General features: G+C 38.9%; 1 protein-coding gene and 1 pseudogene across 2 annotated transcripts in view; one reads left to right on the forward strand and one right to left on the reverse strand.

Moving 5' to 3' along the window:
* Positions 1-1,502: 1,502 nt before the first annotated feature.
* ALDH1A2 (aldehyde dehydrogenase 1 family member A2) overlaps positions 1,503-27,453 on the forward strand; it is an 88,953-nt gene continuing 63,002 nt past the window's right edge. The window contains exons 1-2 of one of the 2 annotated variants that reach the window (XM_015596092.2): positions 1,503-1,635; positions 2,284-2,482. In XM_015596092.2, coding sequence (XP_015451578.1) covers positions 2,366-2,482 — 117 coding nt within the window. In that variant the 5' untranslated portion in view covers positions 1,503-1,635; positions 2,284-2,365. The other variant, XM_006920324.3, reaches the window with a different exon arrangement.
* On the reverse strand, positions 13,483-14,358 carry LOC102896219 (annotated as a pseudogene).

The raw sequence follows: 27,453 nt of genomic DNA on the forward strand, positions 1-27,453 counted from the left end.
GTCCCCTAAAATAGTGGTGCCCAACCTTTTTGGCACCAGGGATCAGTATGCCTATGAGAATCTAATGCCTGCTGATCTGAGGTGGAGCTGAGGCGGTGATGTTAGCACTGAGGAGTGGCTGCAAATACATCCCTTCCCGTGGTCACTCGCCCACCGCTTACCTCCTACTGTGTGGCCCGGTTCCTAGCAGGCCACAGACTGGTACCGGTCTGCGGTCTTAGGGTTGGGGACCCCTGCCCTGAAAGATATTCTCATATCTCTAAGCCTTTGCTCTTGTGGAGTCTTCTGCCTACACTCTCCCTCCTCCCTTATTGAAGCCACATCTCTCCTTTAAGGCCCAACTCAAAGGTGTAGTACCAACTCTTTGGTGTAGTACCACCAGGTCATGTTGCTAATGCTCTCTTGTAACTTTTCCCCATAGTCTCTCATAGTCAATGAACTACTTCTTCCGGGGGAAGGGTGTCAAGCTCACTGAAGGCAAGGGCTGTCCCTCTTGTTTGTAACCCAGCCTCTAGCACATTGCCATGCATTGGAAGGTGCTCAAAACATGTTTGCAGAATTGTTCTACCAGCATCATTGGTTTTCCTTGTTGCTACCTTCTCCCTCTCTCCCCAACTAATTCCAAGACCTTACCTTTTTATTCCTCAGTTTTATCTCTAACCCTCTAAGGCTTTAATAAAAGTCTATCTCAGGAACATACACTGTTAGTAAGGCACAATTTTGGGCTATAGAGATCTCTCGTGAATTGAAACCATCTAAGCTAAGGCCCCTAAGTTTCTCCATGAAAATAATTTGCTCAGGTAACTTTGGGTAGATACTTCAGAGTCTGAAATGCTGGAAGTTATTTCTATATACCTAATACTAAAATGAAATATTTTTATCTTTTTCTATTGTTGTTTAACATCAAGCACTAAGCATTAGGCAATTTTATTTACTGAAAGTATGTATCTAGGGCAAGATCCCTTCTGGCTGTCACTTCACATCCGAAGAAATAGGGTTCTAAGGTCTCTGAAAATGGCACTTCAGGCAAGAATCAGTAGGACTCTGTCAGGCCTACATTGGGAGTGAGGAGGAGAAGTGATCTACAAATGTCTTTTTATTTGGACCCTAGATTTAGCCCACTGAGCCCAAAGCTTATTCTATTATGGGGTCCCTGAGTTCTTGACATACGCTTACAAACTAAAAGAAGGCCAGTAGAGCTATGGAAACACTTAAATTAGGGGGTATAGATATGAAAGCCCAACCCCAAAGGGGCAGTTAAGTGAGGAGCCCAATGTCTGGTGGGATGGTAGCTGTTAGCATAAAGAACAGAAAAGCAAAACAAGTACCTTCGTGTGTTTGGGAGTAAAGGCTAGAAGAAGGGATCCGAAACCAGGGAGGGGGCAAATAAAACCTCCACCTCCGAAGAGCAATGAGGACCAAGACCTGCTTACCTCGGGCGCAGCCCAGACCGCCCTGGGCGGTCCCGGCCGGCAGAGGGCAGCAGCTGGGTGGGAGAAGCCTGCCGAGGGCCGCGCGGCGTCGACCGGCTCGCGGGGCACTCGTTTTGAGTGTGGGGCGAAGGACTCGCACTCATCACTACCCGTCCCCGACCCTGCGGCCACGGCGAACCTCTGACTGCGTTGCGGGGCGTGGGTGTGTGCGGGGGTCGCTGCGGAGAGCCCTACGTCCCTGCTCCTGAAAGAATAGCGGAGGGCGCCCCTGTCCATGTCCTACGACTCCCGGGCCTCCGGGAGTAAAGGGGAGCCAGAGTCCGGAGGGCCCTGGGACGCGGGTAGGAGGGGATTTCCGCGTCCGCTGCAGCGTCGCTGCCCTGTCCTCAGGGGGGCCACCTCTTCGCCCCGGGAGTCGCTCTCCGGGCCCCGGGCTTTTCCCGCTCTCGGGCTGCGTCAGCGCCCGGCCGCTCGGGGTCCCAGTCCCTTCCCGCTAGGCTTCCGGGGCCCCGACCAACGTCCGTTATCTGCCAAAGTGCGCCTCCCGCCGCCGCTGACCCGGCCTGAGTGCAGCCGGTCGAGCCGCCGAGCCCCGCGCGGCCGGGGCGCAGATTCGCGCTCCCGCCGTCGAGGACAGCGGCGTGGGCGTGGGCCGGTTCCCGCCACCGGGCAGAGGGGGCGCCGGACGCACTTGACCGTGGGCTCCGAGCGCCTGGGAGTGTGGCGCGGGCGGCGGGTTTATGTAAATCCGGGCTGCGCCGGGGCGCCCTAGGTAGGATGGACCAGCCCCCGCGCCTCGGCCCTTACGTCCAATAAGAAGAGCCCCAGCTTGACACCTGCCTATATACAGGCGAGCGCGCCCCCGGGCCGCGGACCGCGCACACAGCCCGCACAGCCCACGCCGCGGGCCAGCGACACCCGGGCCCGCCACCATGACTTCCAGCAAGATCGAGATGCCAGGCGAGGTGAAGGCCGACCCCGCCGCCCTCATGGCTTCCCTGCACCTCTTGCCGTTGCCCACGCCCAACCTCGAGATCAAGTACACCAAGGTAAGCGGCCGGCGAGGACTGGCCGTCCACAGAGACTTTCTAGAACCTTCCTCACCTCCTTTCCTTGCTCTGTTAGGGGGCGAGGACGGCGTGACGGGATCGGGGTCGGGGTTGCAGGGGCCAGCTTGTCATCCCCGCGCCGCAGAGGGGACGCCCTGTCCTCGGGGTCGGGGCTTCTGAAGTCCTGCCGGGGACTTGGGATACCTCGGGGACTCACTGCAACCTGAAGCGCGGCGCAAAGAGGTCGCCGTCAACTGCTCCTTCCCCAAACCGCATCTGTCGCTGCCTTCAGATCCCATTCCCGGGGTCCCGGACGCTGCGGGGAAGGCGTCGGCACCGCTTCGGCTCCTCGAATGGGGAGGAAGGGTGTCCCGCCTGGTTGGCCACGCAGCCTGGCCATCTCCTCTTCTCAGCCCTCCGCCTTCAGCGGCCGCTCAGCCGCAGGTCCCGCTCGGGTCCTCGGAAGCCCGGACGGAGCGGAGCGGCTTTCGCGTAGGAATTGTCAAGACGTGCCGCGCTCTGGGCTGTCGTTACGGATTTCATGGAAACTGGCTGCTGGGTACCAGTAGATCCAATGTCAGCATTGCATTTGAATTTTGTAGGCAGTGGCAATTTTCTTGGAAAACTTGGAAAATCTTAATTTGTGCAGATTAACGGGTTCGCTTTTGAACTGAAAAAATTATTCTTTATAACGAATTCTGACATCTTGGGTTTGCCAGGCAGGAATTTTGTTGTTGTTGTTGTACCACATTTGAAAGAATATGCGTTCGCTACCTAATATAAATTGAATTTGCTTTCTTTCCATAAATTCGACATAGAAAAATTTATTAAATACGCACATGAGGGGTTATAATGTTACTGCATTTGGGCAGAGGGAGAGGTGGGATTTAAAGTCATGTTTCTCAGTTCATTTTACATTTTTCTTTTTTGAATTTCTATCTCTTTCAGTGGATTTCTACCCTAAACTTCTCCCGATTAGGCTTAAACACACACTGAGCACAGATAATATGGTAAAAGTTGTTTTCCATCATGCTTATTACAAGGTAAACTTAATTTTGTCGAGAAGTGAATTGTTTGGTTTTGGCTTAATGGTTGAAAGAAATGCAGAAAAACAACATGAGAATACTGAAATTTTACTTGCGTTGAGTTTTACGATACAAACAAGGTGATAAGCGTTTTGAGTGCAGCTTTAGATGGATTTCATGTACCTGTTAGCTTTTTTAGATGGATTTCACGTACCTGTTAGCTTTTTTAGATAGTGTGCCAAATTTTTGAAAGCCATCTTAATGAGAGGTAGTTAATAGTTACAGCTGTTTAGGCATTGTTTGTGTAACAATAATGCCAATGTGTGGAATATCTTCACTTTTAGGAACAAGCGGGGAAAGGCTGTAGCATAAAAGTTTTGTTTTATGAGAGTTCCTAACCTCTTTAGACTCTTTAAAGGTCTTAAGGTACAAGATCTACATGTGAGAGAGGACCTAACCCTCAGATTGGGAAAGGTTTGATTTTAGCCTTACTTTTAATGGGATTTTCCTCACTGCCCTGGACGGAGTTTTAGGTATGCAGCAGGCATCTAGGAATTTAATTTGGAGGCTCTTCCAGTTCTCTTTTTGTCTAACTACCCCATTCTCTTTTTTTCTCTTCTTCTACCCCAGTAGGAAAGACAACTGATTTATAGCTAATTGAATCCTTTAATGTGGGGTCTTTACGTTCAGGGGAGACTTTTATCCAGTATCCACTTTCCCACTTATTACAAAGAAAAACAATCAGAAATGAAATAATGGATTGTAACTTGATTCTTTAATTTGTGGGGAGGAGGCACCTTATTTTTGGCTTGACAAACAACCCTCATAAACACTAATACTAATCTACAAGCAACCTCTTTTCACAAAACCTTGTAAAATCAGGTATCTTTGAACATTGCTAGCAGCTTTCTTCCTCAGCTCTTTAGTGAAACTTGAAAATTCTCTGAGACAAACGTTGTGGGCAAGCAGCTTTTTTAACACAAAGAGTAGAAGCTGCTCTTTTAGTAGCTGAGGGTAACGACTAATATGCTATTTTACTTAAAAGAAAATTAAGATCGATGAAGAGTTTTTAAAAACTCACTTATGATCAGAAGTGAGGGAAATTATATTAACAATTTTAAGCAGAAGAATGAACAAGGTAGAATGGACAATTCTTTAGGACAGTGATACTACATTCACTAGGAATTTCTAAAAGGGTAATGGCTGAACAATTATAATGCAGGAGGGCTTGTTAAATAACACATAGGAAACAACAGTATTTGTGTCAGAAAATGGTACAAGACAAACAGATAGATCCTTAATCATTTTTGTCTTGTTAAATGAATACGTGGTGAAGGCTATTGCGATAGGATTTTTAAATCTGATTTTAGGACCAACGTAAATAAAGTCACTACTAATGTTTAAATGGTCCGATTATGAAAATGTCAAGTAGCATACACTTAGAAAACTTTGCCCTGTGATGTTGTAATTTTCTGTAATTTTTCACTATTTGTTTTCTTCTCCTAAAAGTATTTTACATTTTTTTCAATAAAAGAGGAATGGGGGAGATCATTAGAAATAAAAGTTATTGCCTTTTCTGTCAGAGATCCAGTGAAAATGCTCCAAAATTAAAGTTCAATCCCCAAGGATGTTGAAGTGGCTAAAATCATGGTTTTGTTCATATTGACTTTCAGGCAATTACGTTTAGTGTTTCAGATAAGCCTACCTCTCTGAAGGTCCAGTACCCATTTTAGACTAAGATCAATGACAATACTGTCTTTGGAATATGTCTGTCTTTATTTCCCTAATACAGCAAGGTAGACCCCCAAGTTTTAAAAATGAATCCTTATTAAAGAATATGTTAAACAAACAAAAAAGACTTCATTAGTCAAGAAACAGTAATAACTTCACCAATATGAAATAGTGAGGGGACTACTTTTGGGACATAGAGAATGTATACTCTGTAGCTTGTATCCTGAGAATGCTTAACAGCTAGCATAGGAGTCTGATTGCTTTTAGCTATGCTTTTATGAACTAAAGATTTTCTGAGTTGTTTCTGTTTTACCAGTCTGGTTTTTAGAATTTTTGTATAGCTGATTATATTATAGGAGTACACACATTGTAAAATCAAGGCTAGTAGTTTACTGACTGCCCGTAACTACAGGGGAGATTACTTCCAGATTCTCAGGTCTTTGGAGACTGTCCGGCTTTATCCCACCCCTACCTTCTCTATTGTCTCTATCATCAATTCTGGCTCTGTCCCCCCACATCCCCACTACACACACATTGTGCTCTTTCTCTGTTGATCACTTTTCCAGTGAGAGTTTATGCCCATAACTAACAGTAACATAAAGTGTTTATGTTTTTCTCCAGCATCTGATTCTGTGGGGAGCTAGAACAGAGGGAAGAAGGAGACATTTATGGGATATTGACCTACTAAACTTGAAGAGAAAAAATAAAAGGCAATCAATTGATAATCAGAGCTAATGTGCTCTGGGTAACTACGATTTATTCTTTTATTTATTCATTAAACAACTTTTTATTGAACATCTGTTTTCTGGGGTCAATTTTAATTCATTTCAAAGGATTTTTGAGTGGCCATGTTCCTAACAACTGTGCTTTCCATTATGCTATTTGGGCTGTGGAAGCATCCGCCTTCTAGGAGCTTAAGATCTTATTAGAAAGATTGAGTGCCAGAAATTGGTTGTCAGGTGATCAATGGCGGTAGTTCAGTTTGATCAACGTAAAAATAACAATAATGATAACAATACTTACAGTGCTACCTACATTGTTTATAGAGCCTAACGGTTTACCTAGCACTTTCATATATCTTATTTGATCCTTGCAAAACATTTTGAAGGAGAAAGAGTGGGAAGAAATTGGAATAATTGATAAGGAAGATCTTGGCCTTGATTTTTAAAAAATTTCTAGAGCTTTCCTCATCGTATGCTTTGCTTTTCCTAACAGTCAAATGCTGTGTGTGTGTGTGTGTGTGTGTGTGTGTGTGTGTGTGTGAGAGTGAAGAGAGAGAGAGAGAGAGAGAGAGAGAGAGAGAGAGAAAGGGAGAGAGAGAGATTAAATCTTTATTTTTTCGTGTTGCTTCTATTGTGACTCTGACGAAAGAGCCACCTTCTGTGGCGTTTGATTCCTTGACTTTAAATTGCTATTTTTGTTGTTTCAATGAGGGTTTTTTGTTTGTTTGTTTGTTTGTTTGTTTAGGTCTGCAGCAATATTCTTGCCTATTCCGGGGATCAATCTTAAAAGATGATGTGGGTCTAGTTGTTTCCAAGCTTCTATTCAGATTATCTGCTTAATCAGAAATTGTTAATCAAACTTCATATTCATAGGCAACCTCGGGTTTTCAAAAAAAAAAAAAATTCTTCATAATTGTACAGCTTTTGATGTTTATATTTCCATTTAACCCAGGGAAGCTAAACAATTTCATTCTAAGACTTGAATTAGAGAATCTTCCTGGGGTCCTGCCCTGACACCTTCTACCGCAGGGGCATATGTTACCAAATGGAATCATCATTTGCTGAGGCTCTTCTGTTCCTTATTTCTATAAAGTGAGGAATGATTGTTTTTTTTTTTTTTTCTTTTAACTGAAAGTGGAAGATTCTCTGAGAAGTCTGTTCTGTGAGGTCTGACTTCCTTGTAGCCAGACTTTAGTGAAGCCAGACATGCAGTTAGTTCTCTGTTACATTAGACAAGCACGATGATCAAACCATGACCAAACCAAAAACATCTCAAATATCAACATACACATCTCTTTCAAGTCAGTTTCTCAGTTGGATAATGAAATACAAATACTGATGTATATTTTTGTCTTTTTAGTCATCTTAGTGACAGCTTGCAAGGGTCAGCAAACTCAGACTGTCAGCCTGATTTTGCAAATAAAGTTTTATTGGAACACAGCAATATCCATTCAGTTACATATTGTTTGTGGCTGCTTTTGGACTACAGTGGCCAAGTCAAGTAATTGCACAGAGACTGTATGGCCTGTATCTTAGAAAAAGCATACAAGCCCTTGACTTAGAAAAAAGAAGGCTCTGAGTTAAAACAGGCCTTTGATCAAATCTTGCTGTGTGAAAAGTTAACATTTATTCACAACACAGTATGGGGTATGGTGCCAGGTTCTAGAGAGGCGATCGTAAACAAGTTATAGATGGTGTCTCCTCTTAGGAGGTTTCTTCACTGGGTATCAATTTCTGCATCTGTCAAAATTGAGATAATAGTATCGACCTTACAAGATTGTTGTCAGGACTAAAGAAACGAGTTTGTGAAAGTAAATGGCATATAATGACAACCAGCCTAGGGCTTAAGTCCATTTCATTTTTGTAAAGTGATGATTACATTTGTAATTCCAAATTAAGGGAGGCCCATTTTAAGAGAGATCAGAATCGTGTGGTTAATAAAGTTTTACGAAACAGGCCATTGTTTACCATTTTAATTAGAATAGTTCACTATTATGGGTACCTTTTACATTTACACTGGATTTTCATCAAATGGGATCCTTTGGAGGTCTTCTAAGTTCTTAGCTTTCTTAAAAAGTCACCAATTAAACATTTTCCCAGGCAGTACAGTCGTGTGCCTCATAACAACAGTTTAGTCAATCAGGCACTGCCTATATGACTGTGGTCCCATAAGATTGTAATGGAGTTGAAAAATTCCTATCTCCTAGTGATGTAGCTATCATAATGTAGCAGGCATTACTGTTTTGTGCCATCTCATCCTATCGGTAGTCACGCTATGGGCTAGAAATGCCTGGGGACACTCATCTGGCCCGCGAACTTCCCATAGACATCCCCCTTTCTAAACCAATGTTACCACTGGACCTACCCTTGCCGTCTTATTATGATTGCAAGTCGCCCTTCAGTGGTAAGCATTCGGTAACTTTGAAGGAAAAAGAGCTTGTTACTTACAGACCCTGGATCTACCAGGTGCACCCCAAGGCACAGCAAGGTCAGAGTAGAGAGCGCATGCGCTGGGGTTTCCCGGGCTCACTCTTTATTGGTGAATTTCAAACATAAAAGCGGGAATTTAAAGCATGGGAAGATAAGAAACAAGTAGCCCAAATGGTCAGTTATCTAAATCAGCCAAGATCTCTAAACCAAAGCAGCTTCAGTGCAAGGAGCAGCCTGGCTCTTTATCCAGTCATGCGGCTGGCACTATGCATTCCAGGTAGGCTTCCTAGAAGTGGATGCCTCTTTGACGTGGAGACTGAGCAATTGAAGCTTAAATCAGTCACTTGCATTACAAAAAGAAAAGCCAACAGCCAAGACTTAAACTATAGTTAATTCATATGTTTGTTGTGATTCTGGTGTAAACAAACCTACCATGCTGCCAGTGGTATAAAAATAAAGTATAGCATAGAGAATATAGTCCATAATATTGTAAGAACTCTGTATGCTGCCAGATGGGTGCTAGACTTTTCGGGGTGATCACTTTGTGAAGTGTATAAATGTCTAATCACTATATTGTAAACCTGAAACTAGTATGATATTTGTATGTCAACTAAAATTGAAAAACACATGTTAGAAAGTGTAACACAGTTATAGTAGAAGGCTATACCATCTAGGTTTGTGTAAGTGTACTCTATGATGTTCATGCAAGGTTGAATTGCCTAACAATGCATTTCTCAGAGCATATCCCTGCCGTTAAGTGGTACATGACTGTATTCTAATAATTAAATTAGATATCTGACACTTGTGCCAAAATTCAGCATTAATATGCCTCAGCATACCCAATTGACTGGGCCCAAATGTGAGATTACAAAGAGCCATTTCTGCTACTTTAAGTGGTTTAGGCAAAGATGTTGCCAAGTCATTGGTGCATGAATCTGGGAAGTGTGGCAACATATGAGGACATACCCAGAAGGTAGATACAGTTTGGAAATTGGCAGGTATTTTAGGTTATATAATTTAAAATTGAAGAGACTTTCACTTGTCTTAACTGTCCAGGTTTGGGGCACTTCACATTTCAGAAAGTAAAAGCACCACAAGGTGACTTATTTTGAAAGCCCTTCTAACACTCTTTTAATTTCTTAATTGGCCGTGACAGGTCATTTCAAAGCCAGTCATTTATCTTCGTACATCAAGTTTAACGCATATAGAAGTGATTGCCATAATGTCACCTTGATTCATTTTTAATTGCCTTTTCAGACATAACTTTGAGCTCTGTTCCATTTTACCTTTCCGACATATGAGATAATCCAAATTGGAAATTTCTTATTTCTGGCATTTCTCTGTTACTTGTTTTTCGGCCCCTAAGATGGAGTTATGTTCAAATTGTTTCCTTTCATAATCTTAACTTTTAATGAGTTTATTTACAGCAAGTCTGTTATGTCACATGATTTGAAAATACTTCCAGCCTTCGAGAATTCCATTTGTAATAATAATTGGGTGCTTACACCATCTAGACTTTTTCTGAGCTCTCAACAAAACTTCCCTGTGGCTAAACACAGGTGTTTATTGACCTCTGTAGAATGTGGTTAAAAATTAGAATGTTGTGAGTGAACGTTCTAATTTTTATTATAGAAGCAAGCTTTCCTTTTCCTCCAGTTCAATTCTGTTACCTTCAGAAGTCGTTATTTGCTCTATTTCCTTTCCTCGTCACAGTTTGACTGTTGGAGAGTCAAAGTAGCAGTTATCTTTATGCCTAGATCTGTGGAAAGAAAACCATTGTCCAGTTGAAACTGAAAACACCGTCTCTTATTTAGAAGAATTTAGATATCATGGCTATCAAAACACTTTCCAATCTAGAATATAAAATATACGTAAAAATTTCAAAATAATTAAAAGGTTATAATTTTGTATATTTTTCTCATACATAATTTCATTCGTCTGGCCTAAATTTCCTGATTTCGAATCCAATGACTTAGGATTTTTTGCCCTAGGTGATTTCTAGGGGTTTCTTAAAGATTAAACTGAATCAGAAAATGGTATGAGTTGTGTGGCTCTTTCCACAGGTAGGATGGACCCTGCCTCCACGTAAGTGGATCTGGCAAAATACGGTGGATTTAGTAAACCCACTAACAGGCAAAAATATACTATTTCCTTACTTTCCTAATCCCCAGCACCAACACACACACCAGCTCTATGAGCTGAGGAGTATGTAATGATGGAGGGTTTAGGGTGAGAAGGAAGACAGGAATTAAGATCTTGCCTAGAAAGACAGAATTATGAAATGTCTGTACAGATCTCCAGAGGATAACTTAAAGTCTTATTTCCCTAGGTGTGAAAATTGGACTTCCTCACTAAATCCTTTTTTTTGGGAGGAGATCAGGTATCAGTATGAGACCGGTTCAATTCCCTAGCAAGCCTGAAACAAATGAATTCTGCCTCATTTATATTTTAGAGTCTGATACCCAATGTACCAATATAACTTAATTTTCACAGGGAAGGTTATCTAATTGTATTATCTTGGGGTCATTTTTATTTTTAACTGCAGCCAGAGCTACCCTTTTGCTTCCCTGAATTTATTCATTTGTTTATTAATTTGACATTTATTAGGGCCTCTTATAAACAAAGCATTGTTAGTTGATGTCTGGCACAAAGATACATAGATGTGGGTTCTGTCCTGAAGAGGCCAGAGAGGATTCCCACTTGGGCATGGCGTGGAGACATGCACACATCTAACTATGGTGCATGATAGAAGATTCTAAACACTTTAGATGAGTGCATTTACAGCACCATGAGGATTCAGAAGGTAAAGATGTTTGCGGCTCAGATCAACGGCATACTGTGTTGTTAGACATACTTGACAGGAAATGTAGTGTTTCAATCATACAGGAGACTATGGACAATAATATAACAAATGTGTGTACGTACACACAGATTTGTTGGTTCTTAACATTTTGCAATATTTGTTTCTAATTTTTTAAAAGAAGTACATTGAAGTTCCCCCTATGAACTTCTCCTATTTCCCTGTCTTCCTCCCTCTTCCTTCCTCAGAGGCGTTTATCTTTCCCATAGGTGTGTGTATATGTATTTGCGAAGAGTATAGGCTATTGTTTTTCATGCTAAATCTTTTTATGTAAATAGCATGCTGTTTATATCCTTCTGCAATTGGCTTTGTTTGCTTAACATAATGTATGCAAGGTTCATCCATATTGTTGCACGGACCTGCAATTCATTCATTGTCATCGTTGCACAGTATTCTGTTCTTTGGATTTATCAAAACCTTGAGTTCTTCTCTTATTCCCATTAAGATACTCCTAACATTTTGCTATTGCAATAATTCTGCATTAAACATTCCTCAACATATCTCCTTATACACCTGGATGGGAGACCTTCTAGGATATAAACTTAGAAGTGATATTGCTGGCTCATGAGGTATATGCATCTACAGCTTAATTGTGGATTGCCAAATTTCCGTCCACTATGGCTAGGCCAGTTTCCACCTCCACCAGCAGTGTATCAGAGTCCCCCTTACTCTACATCCTCACCTGTCCTTAGGGTTCTCATATTTATGACATTTTGCCAACCTTATGAGTGTGAAATGTTATCTTATTGCTGTTTTAATTTGCCTTTCATAAGTTGAACATCTTTTCATATATTCATTGGCCATTTGGCTTTCCTCCTTTGTGAATTGGCTAGTATATCATTTACTCACTTCCGTTTCTATATGGATATGTTTCTTCCTGATTTGCAGCAATTTTTATATATTTGGAATTATAATCCTCTAACAGTTGCATGCTTTGTGAACATTTTCTTCCCCCTTATGCTTCCTCTTCCTCCTCCTTTTGTGGTGTAATTGTCATGTAGTTTTAAATGCAAATGGAGGAATTTTTCTGTTTTTTTTTTTTCCTTGATATTTAGTGCTTTTGGTGTCTTGTTTAAGAAATCGATTCTTATTCTAAAAATTTAAAGATTCTATATAGTCTTCTCAAAGTTTATTATTAAAATTTTTACTTTTTGCATTTGTGCCTTAATTCATCTGTAATTGCTATTTATTTATGTGTAAGGACACAGGTAAGTCTTAAGAACAGTGATGTAACATATAGGAAAGTCAGACAATTTTAATTGTAAAGAATTTTTCAAAATTATATTCTATGTAGCTTTGGAATAAGATTAGGAGGTTCAGAATGTGTGGGTTTTTCTCTAAGCCTAGTCTTGTTCATAATGGGAAAATGTCAGAAACTAGTCTTACTTTGGTGGATGATTTTAATACACGTTGGTTTCCCTAACCTAAGAACAGTAGTGGATTCCATAAACCTACCTTTAATAAGGAGTCATTGTACAAAACTCTAGGATAACATGATCATTATAACTTTTTCATGTCAAGACTATTTTCCCTACCTTTCTTATATTACCTAGAATAGAGTAAGTACTCAAATGTTACCTCCCATTGTGTTCTCACTCACTCACACACACACACACACACACACACACGCACACACACACACATACACACACACACACACACAACTCATTTTTGAAGGGCCATTACCTGGTAAATAGATGAATTCTTCACTGTGTGCTGTTTGTTTATAGAAGTGGAGAAAAACTGGAAAGGTGACAGTGAATATAATGTGAAAAAGAATTTCTTTTTTTCACTTAAATAAGATTCATTTGTAATAACTATCTTTAATAACACTATATTTACCCTGGGGAGTACACAAATATAGATATTGCTAGCTATAACAGTTATTTAAAAGGCATACTCTTTATACTAGCATTAGTATAAGGATAAAGCACTTATTCCCACTCTAAAAATCTCTTCTTTACTGTAAGGAATTCTCAATGCATTCGAACTAAGGCGCTGGAGCACTCACAGAGGAATTTGGGACCACCGACCAGAACCAGTAGATTTTCTCGATTCTCAATTAGGCAACTGAAAATAGGAACTCAGTTCTAAATATTAGAAGCCAAGTCTAAATATTAGAAAAATAAAGAGAGGGAATGTACTAAACTGCTTCAAAACAGGCCTGAGGTGAGAAACGGCTTATACTTTCATGTTGTGGCAGCTTCTGGATGAAATCTTCAGTTTCTAATCTTAGGGTTTGTATTTTGCCCATCTTTTTCTCAGGTCTTTGATTTGGTCATTCTTCTTTGTAAGAATCTCTTTCATGTTTCAGTAAGCTTATGTATGTTGGAATTTCTTCTCTAATTCCTTTTCAGCCATGCTCAGCTGCTCCTGAACCCTGATTAGGTATTGCTTGCCTGTCACTAGACTCTCCAACAGGGACTTCTGGTTTTCTGTCTTGTTTGTTAAGTGTCTTCTGAAACTCATTCTTTAAAGTGGCAACTGTTTTCCAGGTCACTCAAGTCTTGGGCCTTTATAAAATCCTTTGGAATTTTTGGATCAAGCTTTAAATCTTTTAGTGCTTTTTCTGGTTTGACTTCTCATCCAGTGCATTTGTAGTCTGTGTTTCAGTGGTCTTCAGCCTTCAATTTTTCATTCTCTTCTTGAAGTTTTAAAATTTCTTTTTATTTAGGTTCTGTTCCACCTTCATTAAGTGATGCAAGTTTCAGCTTTATATCTATGATGAGCTTTTTATTTGAAGATGTTCATTCTGCTTTTTCAAATTCTGCAACTTGTTCTAATAATTCTTTGTTTTCAAGTTAAGAGAATCTGTTTAGCTTGAGGTACCACTTCTCAGCTTGTGAGGAAAGGTGCCATAGAAGTAACATGTTGGTGTAGGTCTTGTTGATGAGCTCAGACTCCATCTTGCTGTGGACCACAGCCTACCTCCTTTCAAGACTTCAGAGACTTCATCTATGGTGAAGGTCTCCTACACAAGCCTGCTGTCCCTAAGATCTTGGAAGCAGGAATCTGCAGTTTTGGGTCTCAAACCTCTTTTTGAACAAGCAAACACATATAATTAATAAGTTCATTTTGATGGTGCTCATTTAGGCCCAGCTCTGCCATGGCAGTGTCTGGGAGTCAGCAGCCTGGAGCAGCGAGAGGCCAGGAGGAGCCTCACTAAGCCTGAGATTGCTGAAAAAGAATTTCTAATAGAAAGGCCTTTTTTTTTGGAATAACTAATTCAATGCTGTGCTTCATCTTGTTAGTTTAGAGAATTTAAATTATTCACTAGCACCAGGCTTGAAAATAACATTGTTTTGTATTTTGTTAATGCTTTAACTCGTTGTGTTTTAAACTCAAAGCTAGTGTTGTATATTCACCTTTGTGCTTGTATTTCATAAGTTGTTTGATCCGTGCATGTGTGCATCTAATTCTGAAGAAGCTACTGCAGCAGAATGAAATTCTCCATCCTTAAAACTAAATCTAGCCTTTCTGTGTATAGTACTTATGTAATACCTAACAGAGTTGGCCCCACACTTATTTTGGGAGGATAAACCTCTATTCTTTGGACGCTGATATTACTTGTTTGCACTACTCCTAAATGCTGCAATTTTTGCCTTGCATTATGTATGTTCTGTGTAACTCCCTATTCCTAAACTGTACTACATAATAAACTCCTATTCATTTTGATATTTCTGAAGTATCTAGCTCAGTGTTTGTAGTGTAAATGCTTGGGAAATGTCTATAAAATGAATATTTGTTATATTTTATCATTAATAGTTATTAATAGCTACAGCTTTTATTATAATACTACAATTTCCATAGTGCTTTTCACATATGATTATGTTTGATAATTGTGGCAGCCCTGTAATGTGGATACTATGTTAATATTCCCATTTTATAAGTGAGAAAATCAAACATATTCAAGTTAAATAATTTTTCCAAGCTCAATAGCTAGTAGGTGGCAATTCCAGGACTCAAATTATTCTCTTCCTTTCCTTCTTATAACAACAGCAAGCACGAGAAGCACAACAAAGGCAAGAAAACATCAACTTTTAGCCTAAAGCTCTGCTGAGTGTTTTGCGGGATAATCCCAAACCCAATTCTCCAGCTACAAATCACAAACTTAGTTTTAGCTGATATTGTCATAGCTACCATTAGCAACAATTTCAACCTGAGGTAAAGATGAGTGTCCATTCAACCCCCACCCCCGCAAAAAAAAATTGTTTATATAACTGATGCTTTAGGTATGAATCACATGAGTAGGTGTGATTCTTTAGGCTATAGTGAAGAACGTTTTTTAGGTTCTCACTGATTGGGTAGTCACACACGGCCCTTAATAACACTTATTTGTTTTTTGTTTTTTGTTTTTTATTCAAAAAGTGCTTTTCTATGTTGTGGTTATTTATGTTCACTTGGGAGCAGGGATGTATGAGACTGTTGAAAACGAATATATTTAACATTCTTTGTAATGCTTCCTCTCCCCCTTAGGCCGTCATTTGTGTAACTTGACTATAACCTGTGTGGGAAGACACTGCCAGTGAGTTCGGTGGATATCTTCCATCTTGTCTTTTATGAGCAATCATTTCTCACTAAGGCTCAACTATTATCAGATCTGTCTATTACCTGTAACCTCAGTGGGGATGCAGAATAGAGAAATAGAGAGTGGTCCCCAGAAATTCATGCAATATCCAAACTTTAGTAGAGTCTCAGTGACAGAGGGTGGTGGTGGTTGTAATGCACGATTAATGTTTCATTGTAAATGGCTCAAAAATCCTATTTAAAGAAACTGCTGACGGGTTGTCTTCTTAAGCCAGATCTTATAATCTCCAAATTTCTCTGTCTTCACTTTTAGAGAGAACACATTTCTTTCCCCTCTATTTCCCAGTCAAACTTACCCCTCTTCTCATCTTTTTCATGTCCTTTTCTATTTTTGTGCACTTCTGCTTCTCTTTTGCTTCCCTAAGTATTTCTCTCCGGACAGGCTCTTGATGACTCATTCCTTGGTTAGATTCATTTACCTGTTTTCATAAAATGGTTATATGCCTGGGAACCTTTGTAGTCAGCTCTTCCAGCTGTTGGCCTAAATAGTCCTTAGGGAGACCAGAAGCAATGAACCTGGAATAACCACATTTGACTTCTGTGAGCCCTCTTGAGACTTTAGTAATTACTTAATGGATTGAATTGGTGACATATACTATTCCAGATAACACCCTGGGTTGCATTAAATTAACCTTCACAAATGGGTATTTATTGGTGTACTCTTAAAAGACTGCATGTGTTGGCTATAATTGCTCTTCCATGCTTCTCCGTGCTGATAGGTATTTGTACTGAGTGAAAAATTTCTCAGAATAGAGCCTGGGTGGTAGTTCTAGCCATTTAGTGATGTGTGTCATTGTGTTCAGCACATTGAGCATAAATCCTGTCTTGTAAACAGCAGGGAGACTAATGAGATTTGCCCACATTCTGGTATCATTACCAGGAATTCCAACAGAGAAAAAGAGAAGGTTTAGTAAAGAAGTACACAAAACAGAGATTTTTGGAACTCTTAATTTTCTGAATTAAGGAGAGGGATTAATGTTCAACATTTAGTACAGATGTGTATGTGCAAATATGGGTACATAAACTACACTTAGCTAAAAATGAAACCAAATATTTTGCTTTTAATGAACCCTTCCAAAATCCTTAATTTAGTTCCATAGAGAGCTAATGAGGAGCTTATTTATGAGTGTCTCTAATTGTGTGAGTGGTATAACAGGGACAGCTATTGAAATAATGCAGCTGTTAAAATGATGGCACACTTTTTGCTTTCTTGGAACTTTTCATCATTTCGACCAACTAAAATTCCATAGCAATTTTAATCTTACAGTTTTTGGAATGATTCTGCAGTTATTTTTATAGTGACAAATGACATCTGAATGCCCCAAGTCTTTTTGCAAGAAACCTTTCAAATGTGTCTTTTTTAAAGGGTTATTTCAGATCTTTATTTCATTATTACTGCTAAATGATGTGTATGTTTGATAATGTTACACCAAGGGATCCCAAGGGTGCCCTTATAATTACCAAAGAGTAGTCTATAGAAATCTGTTAATGATTCTCCTTGTGTTAGTGAGTGATTAGCAATGTCATAAAGATCCACTGGAAATCAAAATTTATCTGTTTGCTAAAGACTGTAAATTAGAGCAGTGACTCCCAAGATAATGCCTTCTTTACATTTTGGGACAAATTGATTTTAGTGCTTGATAATAGTGGTAGAAAGAAGAGGTTCGTTGGCACTTTCCTTCCAAACCATTTCAGCGGCTTTTTCTGTCAGCCTAAGCTCACGAAAACCATGGTGATTCAGTTAAACTCTGTGGAGAGGGAACTTGTCAGAAGCTTACGGCTTTTCACTTGAGTCTAATAGAGACTTAGCACTTTGCAGGTCAGTGCCACTGCTATTTGTCTCTGACCTAAGAGATCTGGAGTTCTTCACATCAAAACCACATCTTGCTGAGCAGAGATCAAACGTAGGAAGGTAAGGATTCTGCCAGTGATTTATCATGCCAGGGAGAGTGATCAGGCCATATGGGGCCACTGCAAATGAAGTTGACATTCCGGCAGTTTCTCATACAGGTTTCACATGTAGTTATGGCTAGTTTTTCTTGTAGAGGAATTCCAGGTCAAGTGGCAGCTTTCAGTGGCTTTTTTTTTTTTTTTTTTTAGCAAGACTTAACTGCCAAAATGAGCTGTATTTCACAATTAAGTCCAAGATTTTTCTAATATTTTATTTGAATGACATTTACGGATTTCTTGATCAGATGTTTGAAGCTTAATTTGAGCTTTTCATTTGATGTCTCCTTTTCTTCTTTTTCCTTTCCCGGGAAGGTGCCTATTTAAAAAAAAAAAAAGAAGAAGAAGAAGAAAAAGAAAGAAAAAAAGAAAAAGAAAAATTAAGTTCTTTTGAGGACTACAAAAGAAAACTTTCTGAATATTAGGTGTGACTTTAATGAAATTGACTCTATAAGCTATGCACAGTTATGCTTATTAGTTCATTATTACCTTTTATGAACTCGGGCTTTTGGAATGAATTACTGCTAAATATTACATTTCAGTTCCTGGGTTAGGGGAAGGCAACACATAGACCTTTTTGCATATTTGTAGTGGTCAAGAGCGAAGAAGAATTTATCATTTAAGTACAAATTGTGTTTGAAAGTATTTGCTAAAATTTGAGTCAAGGGCAAAAATTTTTAAATCAATCGGAAAAAATAATAATAATCCCTCTCTTCGGCTATTTATTTATATCAACAGAGATATGAAACTGATCGTGCTACACAAAATTCAGCTTGCTTTTTTTGTTTGCTGTCACAAGCAAGTGTTTAGTCTCCTGTGGCGAAATGACTTATTTATTGGTTCAGAGACATCTTCAACCATAGAATATGCCCCAGGGTGTTTCAGCTCTTCTGCATAGGATATTTGCTTTGTGACGTAAATGAAAGATGATATTGGCATTTAAATTACATAGTTCTTCACTTTAACTTCTAATTCAACTGAAGATACCAGTTGTCCCTTTTGTGTTTTACTTTTTCTTTTTTATGAGATTACCATAAATGGAATTAATTAGCATAAATGAAACCGGCTTTGGCAGTTAGAACTAGATCTCATGCTATAGTCAAAATTCACTTCATTTTCTGAGGTATCACTTTATCTCTTTATAAACTGGGAATTATTTTGACTGATGAAGTACTTCAACTCTGCAGGGAGCAAGTATAATAATGAAATGGAAATTCTCTTAGTTTTCATTTGGCATCCTTGGAACATGTACAATATCCATGAAAACCTGGTAGGGTTGCAGATAAAATATACGGCATCTTAGTTAAATTTGAATTTTAGGTAAATAACAAATGCTTTTAAAATATAAGTATGCCTCATGATTTGTCAGTGATTTGGGACATACTTACACTGAAATTTAATTCACTGTTTTTCTCAAATTCATATATAACTGACATCTTGTATTTTTATTTGCTAAAACTGGCAACCCTAAATCGTTATACACACAGTTTGTGACTTTTATCTGTGACTAGCAAATAAACATCATTTTAATGTAAAATTAGTTGGTAATAAAATCAAAGACCAAAGCAATTCTTTAAAATTGTTGCACTTGAATAATGAAGAAGAATGTATTAGGAAGACTCTTTTTTTTTAACCCTAGCAATACTAGTGAATAAATAGGTCAACTAGGCCCATTGTAGAGACAGCTTAATCTTCTAAATGAATTGCTCCAACCTTTTAATTCAAAATCATACAAACAAAAACACTGAGATAAGCTGGGTGCTTTTTCAAATGAGGACCCCCGTGGCTTTGAAAATAAACACTTCAGCCTACCCCCACCCCAACACCCACACCCACACTCACTAGCCTTTCTGATGTCCTCCATTTGCAAATGAACAGGCTGAATTCTGAGAAAGTCAGAAGACTAATTAAACCCAGGGAAGATAGGCAATAGAACATTTGTTTCCAAGCAGAAGACAAGAAGAAATCATGTTACACTCTGCTTTCTCAAGACTGATTAGAGGACATTAAAGCCTTTTCCCTGAGTTTCCTCTTCTCAAAGCGCATTTTCCACACCACTGCTCAGACCACCTCAGGTCCACCTCACCTTAGTATGTTTGAATCTGCTACATTAGCCTATTTTCATGGCATTCAGAAAGGGATAGCAATGAGAAATTCCAGGATACCAGTTAATGTATTAGATGGCCTTCACCATGGTTACCTTCTCCCCCCATCCTTTTGTCCTGTGTGTCTTTGATGGTTTGGCAGACAGGTCTTAGATACTAGAGAAGAATAAATGAATGAATAAACAAACAAACGCAGAATAAGAAGTGACTAGCTTTTTGAGAGCACTAATAAATTGCATTTAATTGGTTGTTTACATTCAGAATCAGAATTACTTAAAAGTTTGAATGTAGAATATGCCAGGCTTTTCAGTAATCCAATGCCTTATCTAATCCTCATGACCTTTGGATAAGGTAGTTTTATTATCTTATTTTACAGATGAGAAAATTGAGCCCCAGAAAGTTTAAATGACTCCCTTAAGTCACACCATCTAGTAATCTTTACACACATAACAGTTCTACCCATTGAGAAATCATATGAGAGCATTGAGGAGACAGAAATGAACCTTTGCCCATTTTCGTGGTTAAAGATGACCCAAAAGATTTAAGCTAGGTGCTAGTCATGACTAGGAGGTTTTCAGTTGTCCTTGGTGATTACTTTGCATAGTTGTTTAAATGTCTGATGTGTAGGACTCTTCCACTTAAATTTCGCTTTTTTGAACTGTATCTTTCTAGTACATTAGTTACATGTCCAAGTACTAGATGTAATGGGAAAAGGAGGCAGTCACTTTTGAACCTGGAGGTCAGACTCTGCTATGGGCAGGAAGATATATTATTCAAATGGTTATGACTAAGGGAAACTGGAAAATTACAGTTTTGGTCTGTGGTAGAGATATTCTGAGTCAAACAGAACACTAGGTCCGCCCTAATCTGTACCACGGGTCTCTGGAATTATCCCAGAGCCCTTTAATCTGCATCTTCCAAGCAGCTTCATTCTAGGAATCTCTACCTTACTTCACCTCCCAGCTCATCTCTCCCCCAAAAGGCTGGCCAAACTGAACTGTCCTTTGGGGAACCTGACTAATGACCTTTTGTCTCTGTACTCTCATCAGTGTTCTTTCACTTTCAGAAACACCTTGAGGTTAGATGGATATGTGAGAAGCTGGATGCATCTTTGCTACCTAAGTGTTATGTTAGTGTCCTAACTTATTTCTGTTTACAACATCAACACAATTAGTGTAATCATTGCACATTAGTTTAATGCGTTGGACATACAACATTTATTTTAAAATACTCTGGTGCAATCATTTTAGATTAATACATTCCAGATGTCTTAAAATGTTGCCCCTAGTTTCTCATTTCTTTTGACCTTGTGTTATCTGCATACTTTGTAAGTCTAGTTTGCAGTCTTTTCCAGTGAAGTCTTCTTTTCTGCCTTTTAGCCTAGGACTTGGGATAAGCGGAGTTCAGGACATACAGCATTGGGTCTATTATTTAAAACCATTATTTCATTTAAAATTAGAATTAATAATTTAGTCCTTGTCAAAGCAAATTTTATAAAACCATGTTTTTTTTGCCAGTAAAAGATGACACCTATTAAACAAAGGCCATGTCTCTATAATATCAAAACATTGACTTTCAAGTGAAAAATGCAATCAATCATCTAAGTGTTTTCCTATACATTGCCATTTGGGTGTTTTTTCTCTTTTTAGCCAGATGTTTTGGCGTGAAGCAGAGTGAAGAATGGAAGTCAACAGAACCACTTTTGCTCTATCTAGATATTTTAATAAGAAGGTTCTCCCCACTCCCACCCATAAGTGATCTGATCATTTGCTTCATTATTTTACTTGATATAAGTAACCTGTTAATTAGAGTAAAATAAGGTGGGGACATTTTTCATTGAAGTTAAAAATACCTTTGTTTTCTTTGTTTACGATATTCAATTATGTGCTGCTTTGCAGAGCAGCATAAGGAAGTCATCAATACAATTTTTCATAGCAATAGAAATTTAATTTTATATAGTTAAATAATAGTACTGCCCTTTGGTGTCTGGAAATCTCTTAAAAGTACATCAGTAGAAACAACGGAGCAATCAAGTAAAAGGAGATAACTAATATGACAAGTTCTCAAACTACTTCTTCGTACTGCTTAATTAAAACTAATTGAACTTTTTCCTATAAATAGGTCAGTCTGGTTATTGATTTGCTATCTAGTACTCTCCTTTGATGAACCAAAAGCAGTTTAGCTGCAAGGTGAGTAAAATTCAACTCTCTAAGGCACAATCTACTGCAGGGTTTAATACAAATCATTTGAAGCATTCACTATTAAAATAACAAAACATTTTATTACTGAAATAAAACATGGCAGCTTTATGTCAAAGATTCATCGAAGATAGGAAATTATTTACACCTAACTCCCATTAATGCCTGCTGCTTTGAGAATTATTCCTCAGGGAGTTAGATTCCTCAATTAGAAAATTCATGGCAGCCTCTCTGCATAGTCACGGCCACTTTGCTATGGGCCATAAAGTGTGGTAAGCCTGATTTGTCCTCGATTATCTTCTGGCTGCAAAAGTGACCAAGTGATGTGGCTTGGCTTACACAGCTAAGCTGCACTGTTTTGACTCTTTATTTAAGTAACTGCTGAGATTTATAAAACGACTTAAATTAACTTTTAGATAAATCGAATTCCTGTTAACAGCCAATCTGAATTCCTTATTACATCTTCACTTCTTTTCCCAGTACTATGATTGATTATATCTTTTGAACACTGACTGTGTGTTAGAATGTAGGGGAAATGAAATGAAGCCAAGAGATCCTTCTTCAAGGAACTTGTGAAGAAGAGAAGCTTTTATTTTAGCCAGCTAAGCCTTAGGCACATTCATATTTTATCTACTTAACTATACAACAGCCCTCCAAGGTAGACAGGCCTTCTTCTTCTTCTTTTTTTTTTTTTTTGTATTTATACTGAGAAGAAAACAAAGCTCAAAGAGCTTGAGAATCTAAGATCCTTCAGAATTATGCAAGCGGTGAAAAGACACACTGGTATTTAAATGCCATCTTTCAACTCTAGTACCTCCATTCTATAAGGAAAATAAAGGAATTCATGATGCAAGATTCATCACCACAGTCCTCAGTGAATTTTCTTATTTCTCTACTTTGTTTTACATGCATAGACACAATCTTCATAACATTTAACCTTCATGATTGAATAAATTAAGTAACTTCAATCTCTACACTTGTCTTGAGGAGAATAGACTTGAATTTTACTTTGTTATCCTGATGGTCTCTTTTAGGAAAAAAAAAAATTGTATAAACCAGCCCAGTCACCTCGAATTGGCTTTCAAAAAGCCCTCCTTTATGTCTTTACTGTTTTCATCCAGGACACAACTATATTCTCCATTCATATTTCAGACCACCTCTCTTGGACACTATGAGATGTCTATTTTTTTTTTTTTTATGTTTGGGAAAGGACACCTCTTTGACAGAAAGCCTTTGTTGCAGTGCAATGTTGTCCTTGTTAAAGTTCTTAAAAGCATTCCACCAGGAAGGGAATAAAATTTCTGAGATGGAGAAATATATGACATTTCCTGCCCAGGTGCCCAGAATCTAAGATGCTATGAAATATTTATGGAAGGAAATTGTACTCACAATTTTTTTTTCAAATGCCTGTGTGGAGTGTCCTAATAAAGTGCCATTATGAATTTTTATTTTAATTCCCTTTGCTGAGAGAAGTAACTGTGAGCCAAACATCTGTGAGCATTTTATAAAGACTTTGGCATTTGATGCCCTTTTCTTATTCAACCTTGGATACGTAGATTCTACAGAGAAAGGAACATATGAAAAAAGAATCACTTTGATGCAGTGCAATTCTGACCAGCTCCTAAATCAGTCAAGGTTGGCTATTCCCTTTTTCCTCTGCTCATCCAAAACCAGCCCTCCTGTGGGAAATCATTAGGATAGGGATTGGTTTTGAAGTCCCCTTCCTAGATCCTCAAATATAGCCCTGTGACTGTAAGAGCACAAAACTGTTGTTTAATGCATGTTGGAAAATAATTTCCTATCCTAGGATCACAATAGTCTGGCTGCTGTCTGTCTTCTGGCAGAAGTTCCTGCTTCTGCACCTGGGGAGACTGCAGCACATGTCCTAGGACGTCACCTCTGAGCAGAATCACATTAGGAATGTAAATCACCACTGTTTCCCTAACACATTTTGCTTTCAAGAAAGGAAATGAAAAATTATTTTGCAGTCACCTGTGTTGATTGTGCTGAAGAAAAAAGAGACTCAAGCAAAATTCCTTGTGCTGAATAATTTTTAGAAGACATTGTGAAAGAGATGCCGTGAAACTTGCTCTTATTATCTGGCCAACCATCAAATCTTCTTTATAAAGAAACATCAGCAAAAATTAAATTTAGACAAAGCACTGCAATGGGAGTCAGAATATGGATGTTCCAGTCTCTATTCTGCCACTGGTAGGGTATGTGACCTTGGGTGAGTCACTGGATTTTTGACAAGTTTATTTGTGTAACACCATTTGCATAGGTTATATCTAAGGCCACTTCCAGCTCTGTGAATCTATTTCTTCCGAACCCAAGTGGCCTCCACTATATTTAGACCAAGAAAAAGCTATTCATTTATCAGTGCATTTTAAAATAGTGCTTTAGTAAGACTTGGCTGTTAAAGCATGATCTTATCATACTACATATTTCACAACAAGAAATTAAAACCAGTTTTTTGCGGGGAGGTAGGAGGTTTCCAGTTGTTCTTGGCGATTACTTTGCATAGGTTTTTAAATGTCTGATGTAGGACTCTTCCACTAAATTTAGCATTTTCAAATAGTGTCTTTATGGTACATTAGTTACACGTCCATGTACTAGACATAATTGGAAAAGGAGGCAGTCACTTTTGAACCTGGAGGTCGGATTCTGCTATGGGCAGGGAGATATATTATTCAAATGGTTTTGAAACATTAACATGCACTTTAGAGAAGGAAGAAGCAAGATAAACCTCCAGTGTCACAGAACCTCTGATAAACTTTCTTATTGAGTGCCCACTAGTGGCCACATGGGTTCTATAGCCAGTACCTCAGATACACAGAGTATTACAACTAAAAAGTCATTAGAGATGACATCTTCCATTGAACTGCTAGCAGCTTTCTAAAGTGCAGTGTTGGGAGGTGCAGTGATCAAGTATCAATGTTTGTCAAGAGTCTGGACAGAAGATTTGTATCACAAGTGCCTAGCTTAGCCTGCCTTTGGTTACCAAGTCTGGCTCTCTCATAGACAAAGAAACTGAGGGTTGGGGAAGCTGGGAGACTTGCAGAACATTTAGGGAGAAACCAAAACTAGAACACAAGCATTTGACCTCCTGTTCCTGTCATGAAGATTTGGTTCTGTGGTTGAATTACTCTGAGGCACACAGATTACCTGTCTAGTGTTTTATACAGATATACTCTTTTTGGAGCATATTCATAGTAGGCATTAAATAAATCCTTTTGAATGTTGTGACCACATCATATTTTTGGAGCTGTTACTGTGTTGGTCTTTTCCACTACAGTGCTGAACACCTATTTCAAGGATGGGCGCTGATCCTTACTTATTTCTGTATCCCTCAGTGCCTCGCATACTTCCTGACATGTAGGAGGTATGCACAAAACGATTGTGAATAAAGGAAGAATTAATCACTTCAAGGGAGGACAGAGATGCCAAGTGCCTCCTCTCCGTTTCTTCTTTTCTCTCTCTCTTTTCAGTTCTTTCCTTTCTCCCATTAATCAGTGTTGTGAGTCACTTACTAGCTTTAATATACCTTTTTAGAAGATTATATTTCTTTCATTTCTTCTCTTCACAAAAATGAAAGGTGACGTGTCTTCATTATAAAGAAATGGCCTCAGCAACTTCTGGAAAAACTCTAGTGGTTAATCAGTTACTTTTAATATAAATATATATGCTTAATGCTGAATTACATTGTAAAACTCCAAGGCTGATTTATGGTCACAGTCTGCCTTAATTAACATCGATTCTAGGGGAATAGTAAATTGGAATGGCCTTCACAGTTGAGGTTGAACAATGAACTCCCTGGGTGTTGTCCAATTTGTAACATGATTTACATGAAGCAAGCCCTTCCTTTCCCGGGGTTATCCCTTTTTCATCTGGTGTTTAGGACGGGTTATATATAATCCATAGATAGGAGCATTTGCTGTCAAATACTTTTGCTGATTTAGAGCTAGGCCACAAAATGGTCACTATTAATAAAGAAGGAGAAAAAAACCTAATCTGAGGCTTTGCAGGGATTCCAGGTTCTTGCTATGTGTCATCGCTTGTCCAGTTTGTGGCGTTTTTACGAAGTGGCCATAATGAAAGTCAGATTAAATGCATGGGATATATACATTTAATCAACAGCCATTGGAGTCTGTGGTGCTGGAAGAGTTATAAGAGCCCCGTGAATGCAAATTTATTGCAAAAGAATCCAAGGGGTCCGGGAATGAATGTCTGCTGAATGGTACTACCTGACACAGGACACCAAAAAACTTTCCAGAGTGAGTGATTTAAGTGTAAGGTTTGGCTTGTAAAGCTGCCAGCTGCTTGGTTTCAAAACTTGAAACATTTCCAAAACATTGGATGAGGCACTTTATATGTGCACTAGAGTAAATACTCTGGTTTTACTGCCAATTTAAATGTGCTCAGTTTACAGTAATGAGCTTGTATAGGCATTACCTTGTTTATAGAAAGTGGAACAGGAAGAAATGAACATTAACCATTACCAGTAGCAATTCCCATTGCCTTCTGCACAACACTGATGGCAAGTATAGTTTTTTTCCAATGTGGGAATATGTCACAACTGACATTGGTGTGTACTTGCCTTTAATGCCATGTTGCTTCAACAGAGTAACAAATGCTGTAATTCAATGTGACTCGGCCAAGGCTGCTAACACCAGTTGGCTGTTTCTACTATATTTCCTAAAACAGACGTCAATAGCATTATCAGATATGGGAAGTATGGAACAGTAAAAAGTTAGATAGGTACCCTGATTATATATAATTGAGTTCGTTTTAGCCAAGTCTGTTTTCTACAAGTGAATCCGTCATGAGAGTCATTTATTTTCTCTTACAAAATTATTTGAGTGTGTTTTGATGCTCTACATGGAAGCCTTTGTCTTTTGGGATGACTGGCACAGGAACCCCTTTAGCCCTCTCGTACTTCTGGGGTCATAGACTGGAGACAGGCAGATATATTCAGCCTGAAAGACGTAATTTGTTCAACCTGGAAAAGAAAGAACATACAGAAATCTAAAGAGACACTATCAAGTACAATACCTAGAAGAGAGTAGACATTCAGTAAAAACTGTTGAAGGAGATAAGAAAGGAAGGGAAGAAGGGTGTTAAAGGGAAGAGACCATGGAAACTCATATCTTAAGAGACATATCCTCATGAGCTCAGCTGTGTTTAGACTAGGCTTTATAAAAAGAAAAAGTCCCTACTGATTGCCAGGGACTCCTTGTCTTTATTTCTGCATTTATTTGCATAGCTTCTAAGAACCTTTTGACCCAGGTACACATACTTATGCATATCAGGATTATGCTAGCCAAGGATAACACATTTCCCCCCACAGTATGATTCCTTCCCTATTG

The sequence above is a fragment of the Pteropus alecto genome, unplaced genomic scaffold, assembly GCF_000325575.1.
Source record: "Pteropus alecto unplaced genomic scaffold, ASM32557v1 scaffold86, whole genome shotgun sequence".
Classification (NCBI taxonomy): Eukaryota; Metazoa; Chordata; class Mammalia; order Chiroptera; family Pteropodidae; genus Pteropus; species Pteropus alecto.